This window comes from Juglans regia, chromosome 4 (assembly GCF_001411555.2).
Source record: "Juglans regia cultivar Chandler chromosome 4, Walnut 2.0, whole genome shotgun sequence".
Lineage (NCBI taxonomy): Eukaryota > Viridiplantae > Streptophyta > Magnoliopsida > Fagales > Juglandaceae > Juglans > Juglans regia.
Window position 1 is genome coordinate 20311531 of NC_049904.1, and position 16397 is coordinate 20327927.

The window sequence follows — 16397 nt, forward strand, 5'->3', positions numbered from 1 at the left end:
TAATTTTAAAACAAGAGAATAAATTTTTAAATTAATAACAAATAATCTTTCAATTAAAAATACACTAAAATACGGGGTGTTACAACTCCAATCTGTTCAATATAATCATCAATGACCATATAATTATTATATACCATAACGAGTAACTTCAGCAGTACAAGTTGTCTCTTCTTCGCAATCTCAATACTATTTTATCATTAGGAAAGACATATAATGAAAACATTTAAACAAACACAAGGCTCGTGTCAGTGTCCTTCGACATCTCTTAAAGACTTTCTTTTGATCTTCTTTAGCATGGCTAAAACAATTTTCATGTTAGTTCTTTGTTCAGGCAACTCTGCACAACAATCTAAAGCCAATCCCAAAATAAAAGATATGCACTCCTCCAAGGCAATAGAATATCTTTAATTTTCCAGCAAATTGGCATCAACAATATCAATCGTTGAGATGGGCAATGCTTCATTTACCCAGCGCTTCAAACTCATTTCTCCTGCAAACATGTCATCTATAGGTTTTTTTCTTGTAAAAGTCTCAATGAGTAGAATGCCATAACTATACACATCCCCTCTTGTAGAAACAACTCCTCCTAATCCATACTCTGCGTAAAACATTACAACTTATTGTTAGAACTTACTTCAATATTTGATAGTAGTGAAAAACAATTAATGCAAAATTTATAAATTGTGTAGATGAATGTTCTATCATATTATAATACTTAGTTTTGTATGATTAAAATAATGAATATGAGAGTTTTAGTGGTAAATTAAAAAAATACCTGGTGCCATATACCCCAAAGTTGCAAGAGTCATGGTCTGCATCATAGAATTCTCATCACCTAAGAGTTTGGCCATGCCAAAATCAGCAACATGTGCAACCATATCCACATCTAATAAAGCGTTGCTCGGCTTCAAATCACAATGAACAATAACTGCTGAGTAACCATAATGAAGGTATTCCAATGCTGATGCGACATCAATCATTATCTTCAGCCTTTGTAAGAAATTCAAACAATGATCATTAGAGTATAACCACTTCTCTAAGTTCTCATTTGGCATGTATTCCAACACAAGGGCCTTGAAGTCAATGTTGCTAGAAACGCTAATGATTTTGACCAAATTGCGATGATGGGCATTCTGTAATACCTCGCACTCTGCATCAAAACACTTAAATGCCCCTTCTACTTGCAAGTTTATAACTTTTACTACAATATTCATCCCATCTGAAAGTGTTCCCTTGTATACTGATCCAAAACTCCCTTCACCAAGTAAGTTGCTTGAGTTGAACCTTTCTGTTGCTAGTACAAGTTCTTGGTGAGAAATTCTGCTACATGTAGGTAAATTGTATGAGTCTGTCTGTTGTGGAAATTCAGGATTCTCTTTTTTACATATTTTATAGGCTAATGAAGAAACCACTACAAGCATCGCTAACCCAATTGACGGTAATAGGTACTTCAATAGATGCGATACTATGGCCTTTTTTCTATCAAGAGAACCTTCTTTGCATGGAGGAACTTTTAATCAAGGAGCACCACAAAGCGCATCATTTGAGATAAATGAAGCAAACCAGAAGTGTACAAATGGTCCTCCTATTGGAATTTTCCCTCGTAGATTATTGAAAGAGACATTTAAATACTTGAGGTATAAAAGTGCTTCTAAGGACTTGGGAATTCTTCCAGATAAATTGTTGTAGGAAAGATCTAAGCTCTCCAAACTTAACAACTCGCCAAAAGACTCTGGAATTGAACCTTCTAGTTGATTGACTGCTAAAGAGAGATTAGTTAGATGTATAAGGCCACTAATTGTTCTTGGGATATTCCCTAATAGTTGATTTCTTGATAGATTCAATATCCCCATGGCTTTCATATCTCCAATCTCTAATGAAAGAATGCCAGTTAATGAATTGGATGACAGGTCAACCTCCAAGAGATTTGTAAGGCTCCACAAGCTCAAAGGAATCGTGGAAGTTAATTGGTTGAATTCTAAGTAGAGATATCCTAGGGAAGTTAGATTGCTTATGCATGTTGGAATATGTCCAAAAAGCTTATTGCTATATAGAAACAACATATACAAGCTCTTTAGATGACAAAGATCAGATGGGATCTGACCCTCTAGTTTATTAGCTCCAAGGGACAAAGCTTGTAACATGCGCAATCTTCCTAATGTAGTTGGAATAGGTCCTTTCAATTCGTTGTTGGATAGTTCCAAAGTAATCAAACTACTTAGATTCCCAAGCTCTGCCGGAATGCTTCCCTTAATATTGCAGGAAGATAGGTAAAGTACTTGAAGAGAGAGAGAAAGATTACCAACAGAATTAGGAAGGAAGCTATGAAGGGGATTTAATGAAAAAGATAATTTCTAAGATTTTAGCAATTAGATAAGTAAAAGAAAAGACTCAATTATTGACTTCCCAAGGTCAAATTATTAATTTCCAGGTTGAGCCACTCGAGGAGCCTTAAATTACCAAGTGCTTCTGGAATTATGCCCGACAATGAATTAGGACTCAAGTCTAGGAGAGTGAGCTGTGAAGTATTGGAGATGGAGCTGGGAATTCTTCCGCTCAATTTATTTTCTAAAAGGCGAAGTTCTTTGAGCTTTGGAAGGTAGAGGCTCATATCTGATGGAAGATGGCCTGAAATTTGTTTTGTCCCATAAAAATAGCTTGTATCGTTGAGATATTGAAGATCATGAATGGAATTGGACCAACAATACCATTAAATCTGGTGGTAATAAACTCTAGATTCTGGAGGTTACCAATTTCACTTGGTATTGAACCTGCCAAAATATGAATTTATATGTACTTCTATTAGAACAAAAAGAACTAGAAAAGAAAAGTAGTGGTGGTTTTAATAATTTAGCATACACAAGTTAGCACTAAGAAAACCAAGACCTCAAATACATTGCAAGACTCTCCAAGAGAGTTCTTGCCATACTCTTGTAATGCTCTGATGCGCATTCCAACAGAAATAAACACAGCCCACACCTCTCTGCAACTACTTGGCTCAACAGAAATCCCTCCAACAGTCGAGCTTTGCATTCTCTATAACAATTGAACAACATGTCTTGATAAAATCCTCCCCCATCTCCGGCTCCAAATCAGATCTTTCCCCTAATCCAAACCCACTCCTACCTTGCGAAGAAACTCAAATCCCTTTCACCATAGTTCTAATAATAACTTTGGCACTTGTTTCAATGTGCTTATGGAATCACTTCAACATGGGAAGTCTCCTCCAGAAATGGCTTTACAAACGGCTACAGGCACTTCATACTACAAGATTCAAAACCCCCTCAAACCCACAAGCTACTTCAATTTGATGAATTTATTTATTTTTGTAATATCCTTTTATGTTTCTATAACTTGTCATTAGATAATATTTCTTATTATCTACTTCTGGCCAACAATTATTAGGAATTGGCCAAGAGTGCTTAGATTTTGACAGGGACTTGGGTAACCATTTCTTAGATTTTGACAAGGCCAAACTCCGAATAGATCTACCTCTCATGGCCTCCAACATTATTAGATGTATGCTATATAATATATAGATTGGAAATATACTTAATTACTTCTAACTATAATTAATAATTCCACAACTACTTTCCAGTTATAGCATGTACTCATAAACGATTAACTAAATTTATACCTTTCTTATAATTTATTGCAAGCATCTTGGAGTATATCATTAAAGCTATCAACTTAGTAATTTCTATTGTAGTAAATTCATGATACTATCAGGACATATATCTTCTTAATTTATACATTATATATTATCCAATTAATTGGTTTATATTTATGAACAACTTAAAAAGAAAAAATTAAAAAATACGAAAAATAAAAACATTTGAGTGATATATGAAAGGGTGGTAAAAAGGTTGGTTAACTAGCAATATTTTCCAAAACAAAAAGTAATGCTCCATAATCTCTAGCTATAACCATGACCCTAAAAAAAGATGAAAACATGCAATGGAAGAAGTGAATCAAACAGCATCAATTTAACCCTTATTCCGAGGCCGGTGAACTCAAATTAGTGGAATGATAACTAGAATTTTTCCTGAAATTATATTTTTTATGTGGATTTAAATGACAACTTACCCTAAAAAGTCCAGAAAACCTATAGCCACGCCAAATTAAAGAATATTATAGACTATAGGAAACAATTTTTTCATTGTAAATTGACTTTTCCCATCGTCCACATTTTTTTGGAATATTAGACTCACTAAAATCTTCGAGTTTCCACGTGGTTGACAACGAATTTGTGCCTAATTAATAAGATACTGTCATAGAACATATTTACAAAGACAATCGTACACGTATTCATATTATATATATATAATTGACTGAAACAAAATTACTAACCCACTACAACATATATTACCTTTTCTCACAAACTTTTTTTCCAAGGCAAACCATGGTGGGAAATAATTCCATTATCACACTAACATTGTGCGTGGAAAATAAATTATCCTATTGCAGCGACTTACTGAGCCACGAGTTATAATTTGTGGAAAAAAGGGTTTTTTGCCACGATTTCGTGTCGCCACAATAGAGTTTGCCCACAAATTTATCTAAGTGTAAAAATTAGACCCATCTCACGAAATGAGTCCGTGACAATTCTTATGTTCCTTTTCTCCTGGGAGAACCAAACAGCCTTGCTTCCCTCCCATTCTCAGACTTTTTTTTCGTGTAAACCAATCCTGTTAAACCAGTGGGTTGAGGAAATTAGGGCTGAGGGAATTAGGGCTGAGGATCGAAGAGATCGATCTCTGGACCTTCGAACGGCCAGCGTCGGCGTCCACGAGTTGAGTTCTGGCCTGTCCCACTGCTAGCTTTGGCCCGAAATCAACCCCAGAAAATTCCGCTGGAACTTCCAACGAGCAGAGATCTCTGGAGCTTCCAACGGCCAGCGTGGGCGTCCACGAGATTACTTCCTGTCCCACGGCCAGCGTCCACCCTCAATCAACCCTAGAGACTCGGCTGGAGGTTCCGACGGCGACTTCGTGTATACCACTCAACTTAATTTCTTCCCTCCCCTGTTTGCGTCCACCCTCAATCAACCCTAGAGACTCGGCTGGAGGTTCCGACGGCGACTTCGTGTATACCACTCAACTTAATTTCTTCCCTCCCCTGTTTCATTATATCCGTAAATCTTAGGCGGATTTTCTTCCCTCCCCTGTTTCATTATATCCGTAAATCTCAACTTAATTACTCATCTTCTATATCTTCTATGGGTAACGTATTTTAGGGTAATTTCTTCTAATATCTTCTAATATCTTGGGTAATTTCTTTACTCATTTCTGGAGACTTCCTTCCCTTAGAAGTAGCCAACGATTGCCCCCTTGTAACCAGTCGAAAATGGGCAATTGGGTCTGGCCACCTTGCTTCTGCCGACATGTATTAAGTCAGGTAAGGAATTCCCATTCATGGTGTTCAATTTCATGTTTTTAAAACTCATGAATCCTTAGTGGATTAAGAGTGATGCTGTTCTGTGTTAACGTTAGTTGATGGTTGTTGGGTATAAAGGGGACTGTCACTTGTTGGGTATATAGGCCTTGTGTCACTGTAATATACGATACACAATTTCTTCAATGACAGACCTCATGATCTTCAAAAATATAGACTTTCGATGCTTTATTCCAAATTCTGTCGGCAGAAGTGATCATCATTTCTTAAGTTGGACCTTCATTTATGTTATTCCAAATTCTGTGTGTGTGTGTGTGTGTGTTGATGGCTCTAAGTTGGACCTTCATTTCTCACAGCTTACTTAGTGATCTCTGGAGCTACTGATTAACTTTTTCCTAAGGTAGCTGATCAACTTTCTCTGTTTTTGGTTCTTAAACCTGTACTCTTTCAACTCCTAATCATATTATATAGTGGTAGGAGAAAGTGTGACCTAAAGTTGTTGTCATGACAATTTGATATCAGCCATGTTGACGTTTTGGTCCTTAATTTCATGCACGCAGATCACTAGAGCTACTGAGCTACTGAGCTACTAAGTGACTGAGTTGGAACCTTATAAAAAAGGGTGATAATTTTCTCCATATATGCTACTGATCAACTACCTTATTTCCCACTATGGCTTGCCTTGGAAAAAAAGTGTGATAATTTTCTGGTTGGATGCTACTAATCAACTACCTTATTTTTGTTTTATTGAAACAATAAGAGTCCGATAAGAGAGAAAGATATAAAATGGAATTGAAGGAAAAAAAAAATCAGCAAAAGAATTTAAAAACTTAAGGAAAAATTAAATGTTTTGACTATTTTTACAAATTGATGACACTTGTTTTGATCATCTTGATCATGATCATGTCAATCTTTATGGTTAAACTTATGACAATCCCATAAGGCCTTAGTTTTCTTTAGCCAATGATTGGAGTTGGTTGTTTTTGCCATTATCCACCAAGGAGTCCCCAAATATGAAGTACCAAGGTACTTGAGGCTCTGCTCCTGCCAGCTTGCACCATATATTCATACTGGACAACCAGCACACACATCACACCCATTTTCTTAATATATTTTTCCATTGAAACAAGCTGTAGAAAACAAAATAAAACAAAAAAATCTGATGAACTAGAAAGATTCATAGTACCCAATTAGGTGTTTATTATGTGTATGTTTGTGAGGAGTAATTTATATTCAACGTATATAGAATATATATAGTGGAGGGGAGAGAGACAAATTGTTTGCTTGACGGATTGACCATGGTTTTGCTTTTACAGTTGAGGGAGTTAGATAGAAGCATTAACTTCATGCGGATGTAATGTGAAACTGTACCTCTCTTTGCTCTTTTAGCTTTAACTTTAAAGGACGGCACTGTACAGTACCTCTCTTTGCTCTTTTAGCCCTTGCATGTGGGTTTGCACTGGATTACACTATGGGATTCGGATTTTGAAATTTGTTAATGTGTTTAAAGTGATTTAATAGCAAAAGGTTGAGTCGGTACCCCATAATCATGCAACAAGGGCCATCTAATTGGCTATATGCAATCACATACAAATATGGAAAATGTAATAAGAACAATAAATTATATTGCAATGCCGGTTTTAGTTTAGTCTTCTGGTTTGCGTTTAGCAACTTCACAACATTTCATTTTTTTTTTTTTTTGTGTGATAATGGTAGCTGTAGTAAAATTGTTGTTTAAGGCTATTCAATTTTGTAGTAAGAAAGTTATATTATCAAAGAATTGAAATGTCACCAGGCCAATAATGCATTCTAAATTATCAACTTTCTAGAAGCAATTTTAAAATTAGACAACCAGGCCACCAGTACTTTCTTAATAAGCTAATATTTGTTCTTTTTTTTTTAATCTGTCGGTTTTATATATATTAAGAGCTGGGTTTAATTAATCTCACCATAATTATGCAGGTTTAAGCATATAGATTATTCTGATACTGCTTTAATTAGCTAGTATGAGTGATTAATTTATGGCCTACCACTATTTTGTGGCTCGAATATTGGTGTGACCTATATATAAAAGAAAATCATTAAAGTAAAAGTTAAATGTAATTATATATATAATTATTGCTATAACAAACATTTTTCTACAATATATAGTTATTGCTTGACTAATATACTAAATACAATCTTAGTTAGAAGGTACAAGCCATATGCGCACCCTTTAAAGAAATTGGTCACACTATTAAAGGAATGTACGTGTGAGGCATTCATTTCACTAAGATTATAAATAAAAAAACAAAACTCATTTCCCTTATGGTTTATGTACTATATTGCAGCGAATCTGTCATGTACCTAAGATAACTACCATGCACACATGTATGCAGGAGTACTCATGAGACGTTTTTTTCCCATGAGTGTCACTCCTGAGAAAATTTGATATTTGTTGTAGTGAGTGATCCAAAAATTCTAATACCATTAACTACTAATTTGGTTTAACCCTTAGAATTATAACAATTTAGGTAAAGGCTATCTTTAAATATTAACAAATGGACCAGCTGCATGTATACACAACTTTTGTTAATGGAGGATGCTTAAATCCGAAACCTATATATATATATATATATATTGGTTTGCATGAGTACAATATTGTATATATGCAAGACAAGCAGCACTACATGAGTTAACATAATACAAAGAATTATGCAGAAAGGCAAAAGCTAGCTAGCCTTGTAGTCGGGGTCACACACACACACTTGCACATTCTTATACACAGATCGAGATATATAGCTAACCAAATGACATTGAAAGATCGAAATTATGAATCCGCAAATTTGATTGCGACAGCTGACCACCACTTCCCTTGGCTTTTATTTTCAACCTCTCCCATCATCAATCAGAATATTGTGGTCTCCACTCCACAGATTTGATCTTCTGTCGGTCTCTCAAAAAGCTAGGCGCAATACAAGATATTGCAGATCAGGGTCGAGACCCATTAGTACCTCAGCGCCCTCGCCCTCGAGTAGTGGTAACTATATATACAGTCTACTGTTGAGTCTATTTCCAATCCTTTTGATCAACCAGGTGTACCGGATGCACTTATGTTCTAAATAGGTCTAGTTAAGTTCAGTCCGTAAACATGTGCCCCCCATCTCAAGGAAGATGGACCAATTTCGAATTAGATAGAATTTGTTATTTGAGGCAAGGACTCCTTGTTTTCCTTGTGAAGAAAATGCATTGGTGGAGGAGTGGACTTGGAGAGCCTATCCAAAGGAAAAAAGTAGAAAATATGGGAATTGAGTTGGAATAAAAGGGTTGTCGCCATGCAAAAGAACTGAGGAGAATCCTTCCTCAGTTCTTTATACCGTTTGACATACCTTAGACAGCCATATGAGTCCTGAAGGCCTCAAAACCCAACACAGGGCTTGAGAACTTAAGATTTTTAACTTTTGATACCTTGGAGCGCCATCCAATCAATTATGACATTGGCTTCATTTTGCCATTTGAAGTTTGAGTGGGGTCATTACATTGAGTCCAGTGCCCTTATTTCAAACGTAAACTAGCTAGTGTAGATTCACACCACTATGCAAAATGAAGCAAACCTGAAAAAACAACATTGGTTTTGCATATCGGAATGAATCTAAATTCGTTCAGAACAAGTCATACTGTAATGTATTGTTGGTGATTGAGAAAGGGAAAATAACTACATGGTGATTGGTATGAATCACCCAACAAACATAATTTTATCTAAACTAACCATCTGTGCAGTTCTGATTACATTACAGAAATATACACACAGTGCAGCAATTTTACAGGTACTAATTGTTATATATTCTCTTATTGACCGAAATTATATAAGTCATCCAAAAGCATATGTATTGTTTAACTCTCTCAACAGCTCGGATTGTGCCCTGGGCACAATCCTTATTTTTGTAAACTTTGTTAGTGGCTTGCTGTAGTCATTCATCTGACATGTGTATAAAATGATTTTCCTAAACATCATAGCCATAAAAAATGATATATATATATATATGCAGAATTTATAAATGCCCTTTTCCCCACCAAAAATAGAGCCCATGTATATGATTTAACGATGCCTAGGGAAATTATTACTAACATTAATCTTCTAGATAATGCATCTAGTGGTTAATGCTCTTTAACCTTAGTCTGAAGGTGGGTGATGTTTCGGATTTTATTTACATATTTAGTCTTGGATTATTCTGTGATTTTCTGGTAGTCTCTTAGATGCTACAATGGATGTACGATAGTGTTTGTATGAAGTTTATAGGGTCATTTATCATGCTCTCTCTCTCTCTCCCTCTCACTCCCTCTATAATAATTTACATAAAAGTAGCTGATCATACCAATCCAAATTTGAATAGGTGGTAAGCGGTATTTAGAGCTACGACCCTTCATGTCGTTTGGATCATAGTTGCTGAATAGAGTCAAAAGTCTCAAATTACAGCCAAGTTGTCAACAGGGGGAAGGAGAAACTTATTTCGAAGTAATCTATTGCAGATCATTGCGTATTTACTAAAGGTAATTTTCCTTCTTAGTTCTTTACAAATTTCTCAATCATATTCCAAGATTGATTATTATATATGCATGCCTCCTTTTGAAGAAGTATACAATAGTCATTTTACAAAGGATTTGCCTTTATAATCAATATACACTGTTTTAACTAGGCTACTGAGAACCTGTACACGAATCCCATGGTTAGTCTAAGTTTATAACCGTAATATATTTAGTTCATTACTAACTTTAGAGTCAAAGCTTGATTCCAAGTAAGAATCTAATATTAAATTTTTTAATATTAGCTACTCATTGCACACCCAATTTTCCATTCCTAACAATCTCTTTTCTATTATTTGGTGACCATAAGATGGATAAGGCTTGGATGCATATCGAAGATAGATTGCATTCCAATAGTTATGGTGAAGGTGTTAGACAATTCATGGCTATGGCTCAAGCCCATTCACCTGGATCTGATCGCATTAGATGTCCATGTAAGAGATGTCGGAATAGAGCTTTCCACACTCTTAGCCTAGTCGAAGATCATTTATTCATCATAGGGATTGATCCAACTCATACGGAATGGATATTTCATGGGGAAGATGATCCTTTCCTAGATGCTACATTTTCAGACGAAGAAGGTGATGATGCATCGGCTTCTAATGACTACATCGATGATGTCGATGATATGTTAGATGACATAAGGGTTGGGTCGTTCATGGATGATTCAGCTACAAATCAAGGAAATGCAAACACAAATGATGAACCACCCACCTATAATACCTCAACAAACCTTACTTTTGAGGAGTTGGTAGCTGACGCAGGACGACCACTTTACCCTTCATGTGCAACGTTCTCGAAGCTCTCCTTTATAGTCAAATTGCTTCACATCAAGACACTTGGTGGTTGGACCGTGAAGTCCTTTGACATGGTTATAAAGCTTTTACAAGCTGCATTTCCCAATGCCCTTTTCCCTGACTCATTTAACGATGCTCGTCGCTTGGAGCGTGGCTTGGGATTTAGTTACAAAAAGATACATGCTTGTCCAAATGATTGTGCATTGTTTTGGAAGGAAAATGCCGAGTTCAATGAATGTCCAAAATGTAATGCATCTGGGTGGATTTCAAGCACAAGTAACCATCAAAGGATACCCCAAAAAGTGCTCCGGTATTTTCCTCTGAAGCCACGCTTGCAGAAGCTATTTATGTCAAAGAAGACAGCCTAGGCCATGAGATGGCATTTAGAAGAACATGTTCAGGATCCGACCTGCATGCGACATCCAGCAGATTCTAGTATATGGAAAGAATTTGATAGCAAACATGGTTGGTTTTCCCAAGATCCTCGCAATGTTAGACTTGGCCTAGCGACTGATGGGTTTAACCCATTCAATAACATGAGCAAACCGTATAGCATATGGCCGGTACTACTTGTACCTTACAACTTGCCCCCTTGGTTATGCATGAAAGATCCATACACCATGTTGTCATTGCTAATCCCTGGCCCAAAGGCACCAGGAAATATTGATGTGTATTTGCATCCTCTTATCGATGAGTTGAAAGAGTTATGGGAAGAGGGTATTCATACTTACGATGCATACACTGGGCAAATCTTTAGGTTGCATGCAACGTTACTTTGGACTATCAATGACTTCCCCGCATACGCCAATCTTTCTGGGTGGAGCACAAAGGGCAAGATGGCATGCCCTGCATGTATAGATGAAACAGATTCCCTTTGGTTGGTTTATGGGCGCAAACATTGTTATATGGGTCATCGGCGGTGGTTGGCACTAAATCACAATTGGAGACGGAAAAAGAATGCTTTTAATGGGTCCGAGGAGCACCGACTACAACCAACAAGGGTTGCGGAAGATGCTTTGCTAGAGCAATTAAATGTGGTCTCACATGTGTAGTTTGGTAAATCTTCAGTGAAGAGGAAACGAACACCCAATCAACTAAATTGGACAAAAAAATCTATATTTTTTGAGCTTCCTTACTGGTTAGACTTGGGATTGAGACATAACCTGGACGTCATGCATATTGAGAAAAACATCTGTGATAACGTGTTGGGAACATTGTTGAATATTGAAGGAAAAACTAAGGACTCTGCTAATGCGCGTAGGGATTTGGCAAATCTTGGACTAAGGAAAGAATTGCATTTACAACATAATGGTGATCGTATTTCTATGAGTCTTGCATGCTACATGTTAAATTTGCATGAGCGAAGGAAGTTTTGTGCATGGTTGTCAGAAGTTAAATTCAAGGATGGTTTTGCCTCAAACATTGCCAGGTGTGTCAATGTCAGTGACAAAAAAATTAGTGGAATGAAGAGCCATGATTGTTATATCTTTATGCAAGCACTCCTGCCGGTTGTGATTGGTGTGTTCTTACGGCCCGATGTGTGTCAAGCCTTAATAGAGTTAAGCGGGTTCTTCAAAGAATTATGTTCACGAACATTAAACTTATTAGTGTTGCATCAGCTTCAAGCAAATATCCCCATTATTCTCTGTAAACTAGAAATGATATTTCCTCCTGCATTTTTTGATATCATGGTTCACCTTGCAATTCATTTTCCAGAGGAAGCATTGTTGGCAGGACCAGTGCAGTACAGATGGATGTACCCTTTTGAAAGGTATCTAGGGAAGTTCAAACGGTACGTCCGCAACAAAGCCCGTCCAGAAGGATCAATTGCCGAGGCATATATTCATCTCGAGTGCCTAACTTTTTGCTCTATGTATCTTCATGATATTGAGACGAGATTTAACTGAGAGGAACGCAACAATGATGTGGTACTTGGTTCTCTAGGGTCGGGAAATGAGCCAAGATTGTCTGTTTTCTCACAAAAGGTACGACCGTTGGGGACATCAATGAATCACAAATTAGCAGACTCACTAATGGCCAAGGCCCGATGGTATGTACTTAATAAATGCACGGAGGTTGAGCAATACATAGAGTAAGTACACCATTCAAATATATTTACTTGCGTTCCGAGTGGTTGTACCATCTTATTAGCCTTAGGGTAATGTTTTCAAACATATATGTAGGGAGCACTATAACAAGATGGTAGAAGAGGACGAGAATAACATCCTTCGTAGGCACCAAAGTCAATTCCCAGCATGGTTCAGATCACGTGTAAATTTTCTAAATCAATGCACTACAGATATGTATCCCTTGTTTAAAGAGCAGCTATATAACTGTGTTATTCTTTGTATGGTAGATTCGAGAGTTGCGTGCAATTAGACCAGGTGAGATCACCGATGACATATATGCATTAGCGTGTGGTCCAGATCTGCGGGTCGCATCATATGCTGGATGCATAATGAATGGAGTTCGCTTTCATACAAAAGAGCGTGAAAGGCGTCGCCGCACCCAAAACAGCAGGGTGGTGGTTCATGGTGAGCATCGGGGATCCCCTGTTGACTTTTACGGTGTGTTGAATGACATCTTAGAATTACAATACATGGGTTGGCGAAAGGTATACTTGTTTAGTTGTGCTTGGTATGACGTTGGCGACCCGAGAAGGGGGATACGTGTCAGGGACCATTTAACATTAGTGAATACTGCTAGGCAATGGTATAAAGATGAGCCTTTCGCCTTAGCGTGCCAAGCACTACAAGTGTTTTATCTCACGGATCTAACATTGGGGGGAAGTTGGCAAGTCGTACATAAGATTACAAATAGGAATGTTTACAACATTCGCTCGATGACTACTGTTGTGGAGGATGATGATGACGAATCTTCTACGGGTGAAGCAGAAGATGATGGTCAAACTAATGTGAACAATTATCCCCTTATCGTAGAGAGTGAATCAAGCATGCTTGATCCATTGCACTGAGACGATGAAGAGCATTTGCCCGTTGATCCATTAATCATATCACGTCGAGACCCATCCCAACCTGTTGAGGATGATGCATTTATTGATGATGACCCACTTGGCGATGACGATGGTAACTCCGGTGGTGAGTCTGAGCATCATCTGCATGAGGAGTCGGATGATGATGATGGTGGTATTTCACAACCCATTCAATATGTTAATTTCGTTTAAATTCATAATGTAGTCATTAGGGAGTTGATATATATTTTATGTTATTAAAAGCATAGAATAGACGGATTTGGAAGTAACATTGTAAAAGACATTTTTTTTATACATTCATTGGCTGCATTTATAGTCAACCATACCTATTCATCTTGAGTTGAAAATTATATGAATTTAATTAATGATTTATATTTCACAACCCATATTAAGACTTAAGTTGTTTAGATCACACAATAAATGTCTTTTCAGAAGGTATACTAGTAGCTTATGTTGTGTCTATGTGTTATTCGCAGACGGCACATGACCTGAATTTTCAGAGTAGAGGAAGGTGGATGACATGTAAGTGTAGGCACAACCCATATTGAAGTAAGAGATGCTGGTTCATAAGGTATTATATTGGAAACTACATGCAGTCAAGTGCATTGTTTAGCATTCTGTACATAGAAATCAGATTCCTTGTTTGTTGAGGTTAGGATAATAGGTTAACCATACAAGACTGAGCCATGAACACCCTGTTTTGGGTTGCTTACTGATCATGGGATCGTAGGGTTGCAATAATGCTACATACCCATCATAAATAGTTCCACTTATTGAATACTATCTCGAAAACTTTAAGTACTAATCCAAAAAGATAAGTATTGTAGCCAAATCATGATTTACAGATTTAGATATATAAATATATATCTCTTATATATATATATATTATATATGCAGTTGCTAGGTATAGGTTGAGCATTCCACTTAACAAAATCACCATGCATAATCACTGAAATCTCTTAATCGATCTAGTGGGTTGCGCTTATGGATATGTATGTGTGCCTATAACAATATATACATGATAGGGATGAAGAGATAGAAATGTTTGTCCAACACTTTGTAGTACTTAGCAATCAAAAGAAAAGATATATAGGCTGGATTGAGGAAATAGTTACTGATCAGGTTTTAATATTGTGTGCAGATGGAGTGGATTCTCACAGCTAACATTTTCAAATACCTACATCCAAGGTCGAGGCACGACATTTTGTTGGGCTTGAATGATGGAGTAGAAATGATATTTTCCAGCTAGGGGGTGAAAATAATCAATATTAATGTGTTGTATTTTGTTCACTGGGGTCAATGTAAAAGACTGGTGATGAGATTGAATCGTGTAACTGAAACTTAGATTAATAGAATTATGATGATGAAAAGCAGTAATAGATAACAAGGGGAGGGATGACATAATTCCTGGAGAGCAATGCAGGCAATTAACATATATTAACTACAACCCTTCTTAGGATCTTCCAATTAACAACATTGCTAAAATGTCTATTTTTTTAACAAAGTTACATGTAATTAAAGCTTTACTGATGAGTAGATGGGTTATTGTGGGCAACAAAATATGAGGTTTTAAATTTGGAAGAACTAAATACAAAGTTGTGGGTGTGAAATGTATTAAAAAAAATTAATAAGTAGTATAATATATATATATATATATATTTTGTATTTGTAAGAACTAAATACAAAGTTGTGGGCACTTTGATATTTGTCTCAATTTAAAACAAATAAAAATAAATATTCAGGCACCAGAGTCAATTATAAATTAGAAGTGTCCACAAACTGATTTTTTGTTTTAAGAAGTTAGAAGGTACAATTAGGGGATTAATACTGCTATGTTGCAGAATTTGAGCCAAAAATCACTTTAATTCACTATGTAAAGATCAGGCGGGAGTTTAAATTAAGGGGCGGGATAACAAAAGATTTTGCAATATCAAATGGCGCCAGGGGTCATTTCTAGTAGTCAGACCTCACTAAAGTAGTCACTTATCAAAGAAGACAGCTGGCGTTTTGGCTACAATACTAGAGGAAATTAGAACCACATGCAGTCTGAAAACAAACGAGGGTGTTGGTGAGCTATTTCCCTGGTTCTCTTCTTCATTCTAAGAGCTTGGTTAATACATTCTCACTGCTATTGGACCTTCCACTGAAGCTGTCTGTAGTAGGATTTTGTCATTGGTTTTGGGGCTCAAGTTTTTCCTTTAGTGCCACGCTAGAAAAAGTTGACCAGGTACATTTTTTCCTTCTGCGAGGAGTCCTTCTCCACCTTGTTTCTGGCAGTATTTTTCCCCTTCTATTATTGTTGTTTTACACATATTCTACAAAGTTGTTCTGTGAATAACCCTTTTTTGTTATTTGAGGCTGGGAAAGTGTAGATATCGACCAATGAAAAGTCTGCATGGTTGATTTTTACATGTACAAATCTGTGTTTTTTTCTAAAAAAAGTGAGCACTATAACACTTTTGTATGTCAGTGGGTGGGAAAGCCATTTGTATAAAATGTAAGAGGATACCCTAAAGAGACATAGTATAAAATGACTAAAAGTATATAGGCTTATAAAGTCCTGCATGTTGCTTAATTAGAGCCTTGTCTTCCAAATGTTTTCCTAAATTTTGATATTTCAGTAGAGGTTAGTGGCTGTTTTTAAAGCTCTT

The 16397-nt window shown here is 36.6% G+C and overlaps 2 protein-coding genes across 2 annotated transcripts; both read right to left on the bottom strand.

The window, feature by feature from the left end:
- Positions 1 to 245: 245 nt before the first annotated feature.
- Positions 246 to 1421, bottom strand: LOC118348192 (receptor kinase-like protein Xa21). Its single transcript, XM_035689216.1, has 2 exons — positions 778 to 1421; positions 246 to 393 (listed from the first exon to the last, which is right to left on the bottom strand). Exons 1-2 carry the CDS (start codon positions 1419 to 1421, stop codon positions 246 to 248), a joined length of 792 nt encoding a protein of 263 aa, XP_035545109.1.
- Positions 1422 to 1517: 96 nt separating this feature from the next.
- Positions 1518 to 2144, bottom strand: LOC118348193 (DNA damage-repair/toleration protein DRT100-like). Its single transcript, XM_035689217.1, has one exon. The coding sequence runs from the start codon at positions 2142 to 2144 to the stop codon at positions 1518 to 1520; it is 627 nt and encodes a 208-aa protein (XP_035545110.1).
- Positions 2145 to 16397: the final 14253 nt, after the last annotated feature.

What these genes read in the sequence shown, in the direction of transcription:
- LOC118348192 (XM_035689216.1), bottom strand. Translation starts at nt 1,421, where the DNA reads ATGCTTGTAGTGGTTTCTTCATTAGCCTATAAAATATGTAAAAAAGAG. An exon ending in ACTTTGGGGTATATGGCACC is followed by an intron (nt 394 to 777) that starts AGGTATTTTTTT and finishes AAGATATTCTAT; the next exon opens with TGCCTTGGAGGAGTGCATAT.
- LOC118348193 (XM_035689217.1), bottom strand. Translation starts at nt 2,144, where the DNA reads ATGTTACAAGCTTTGTCCCTTGGAGCTAATAAACTAGAGGGTCAGATC.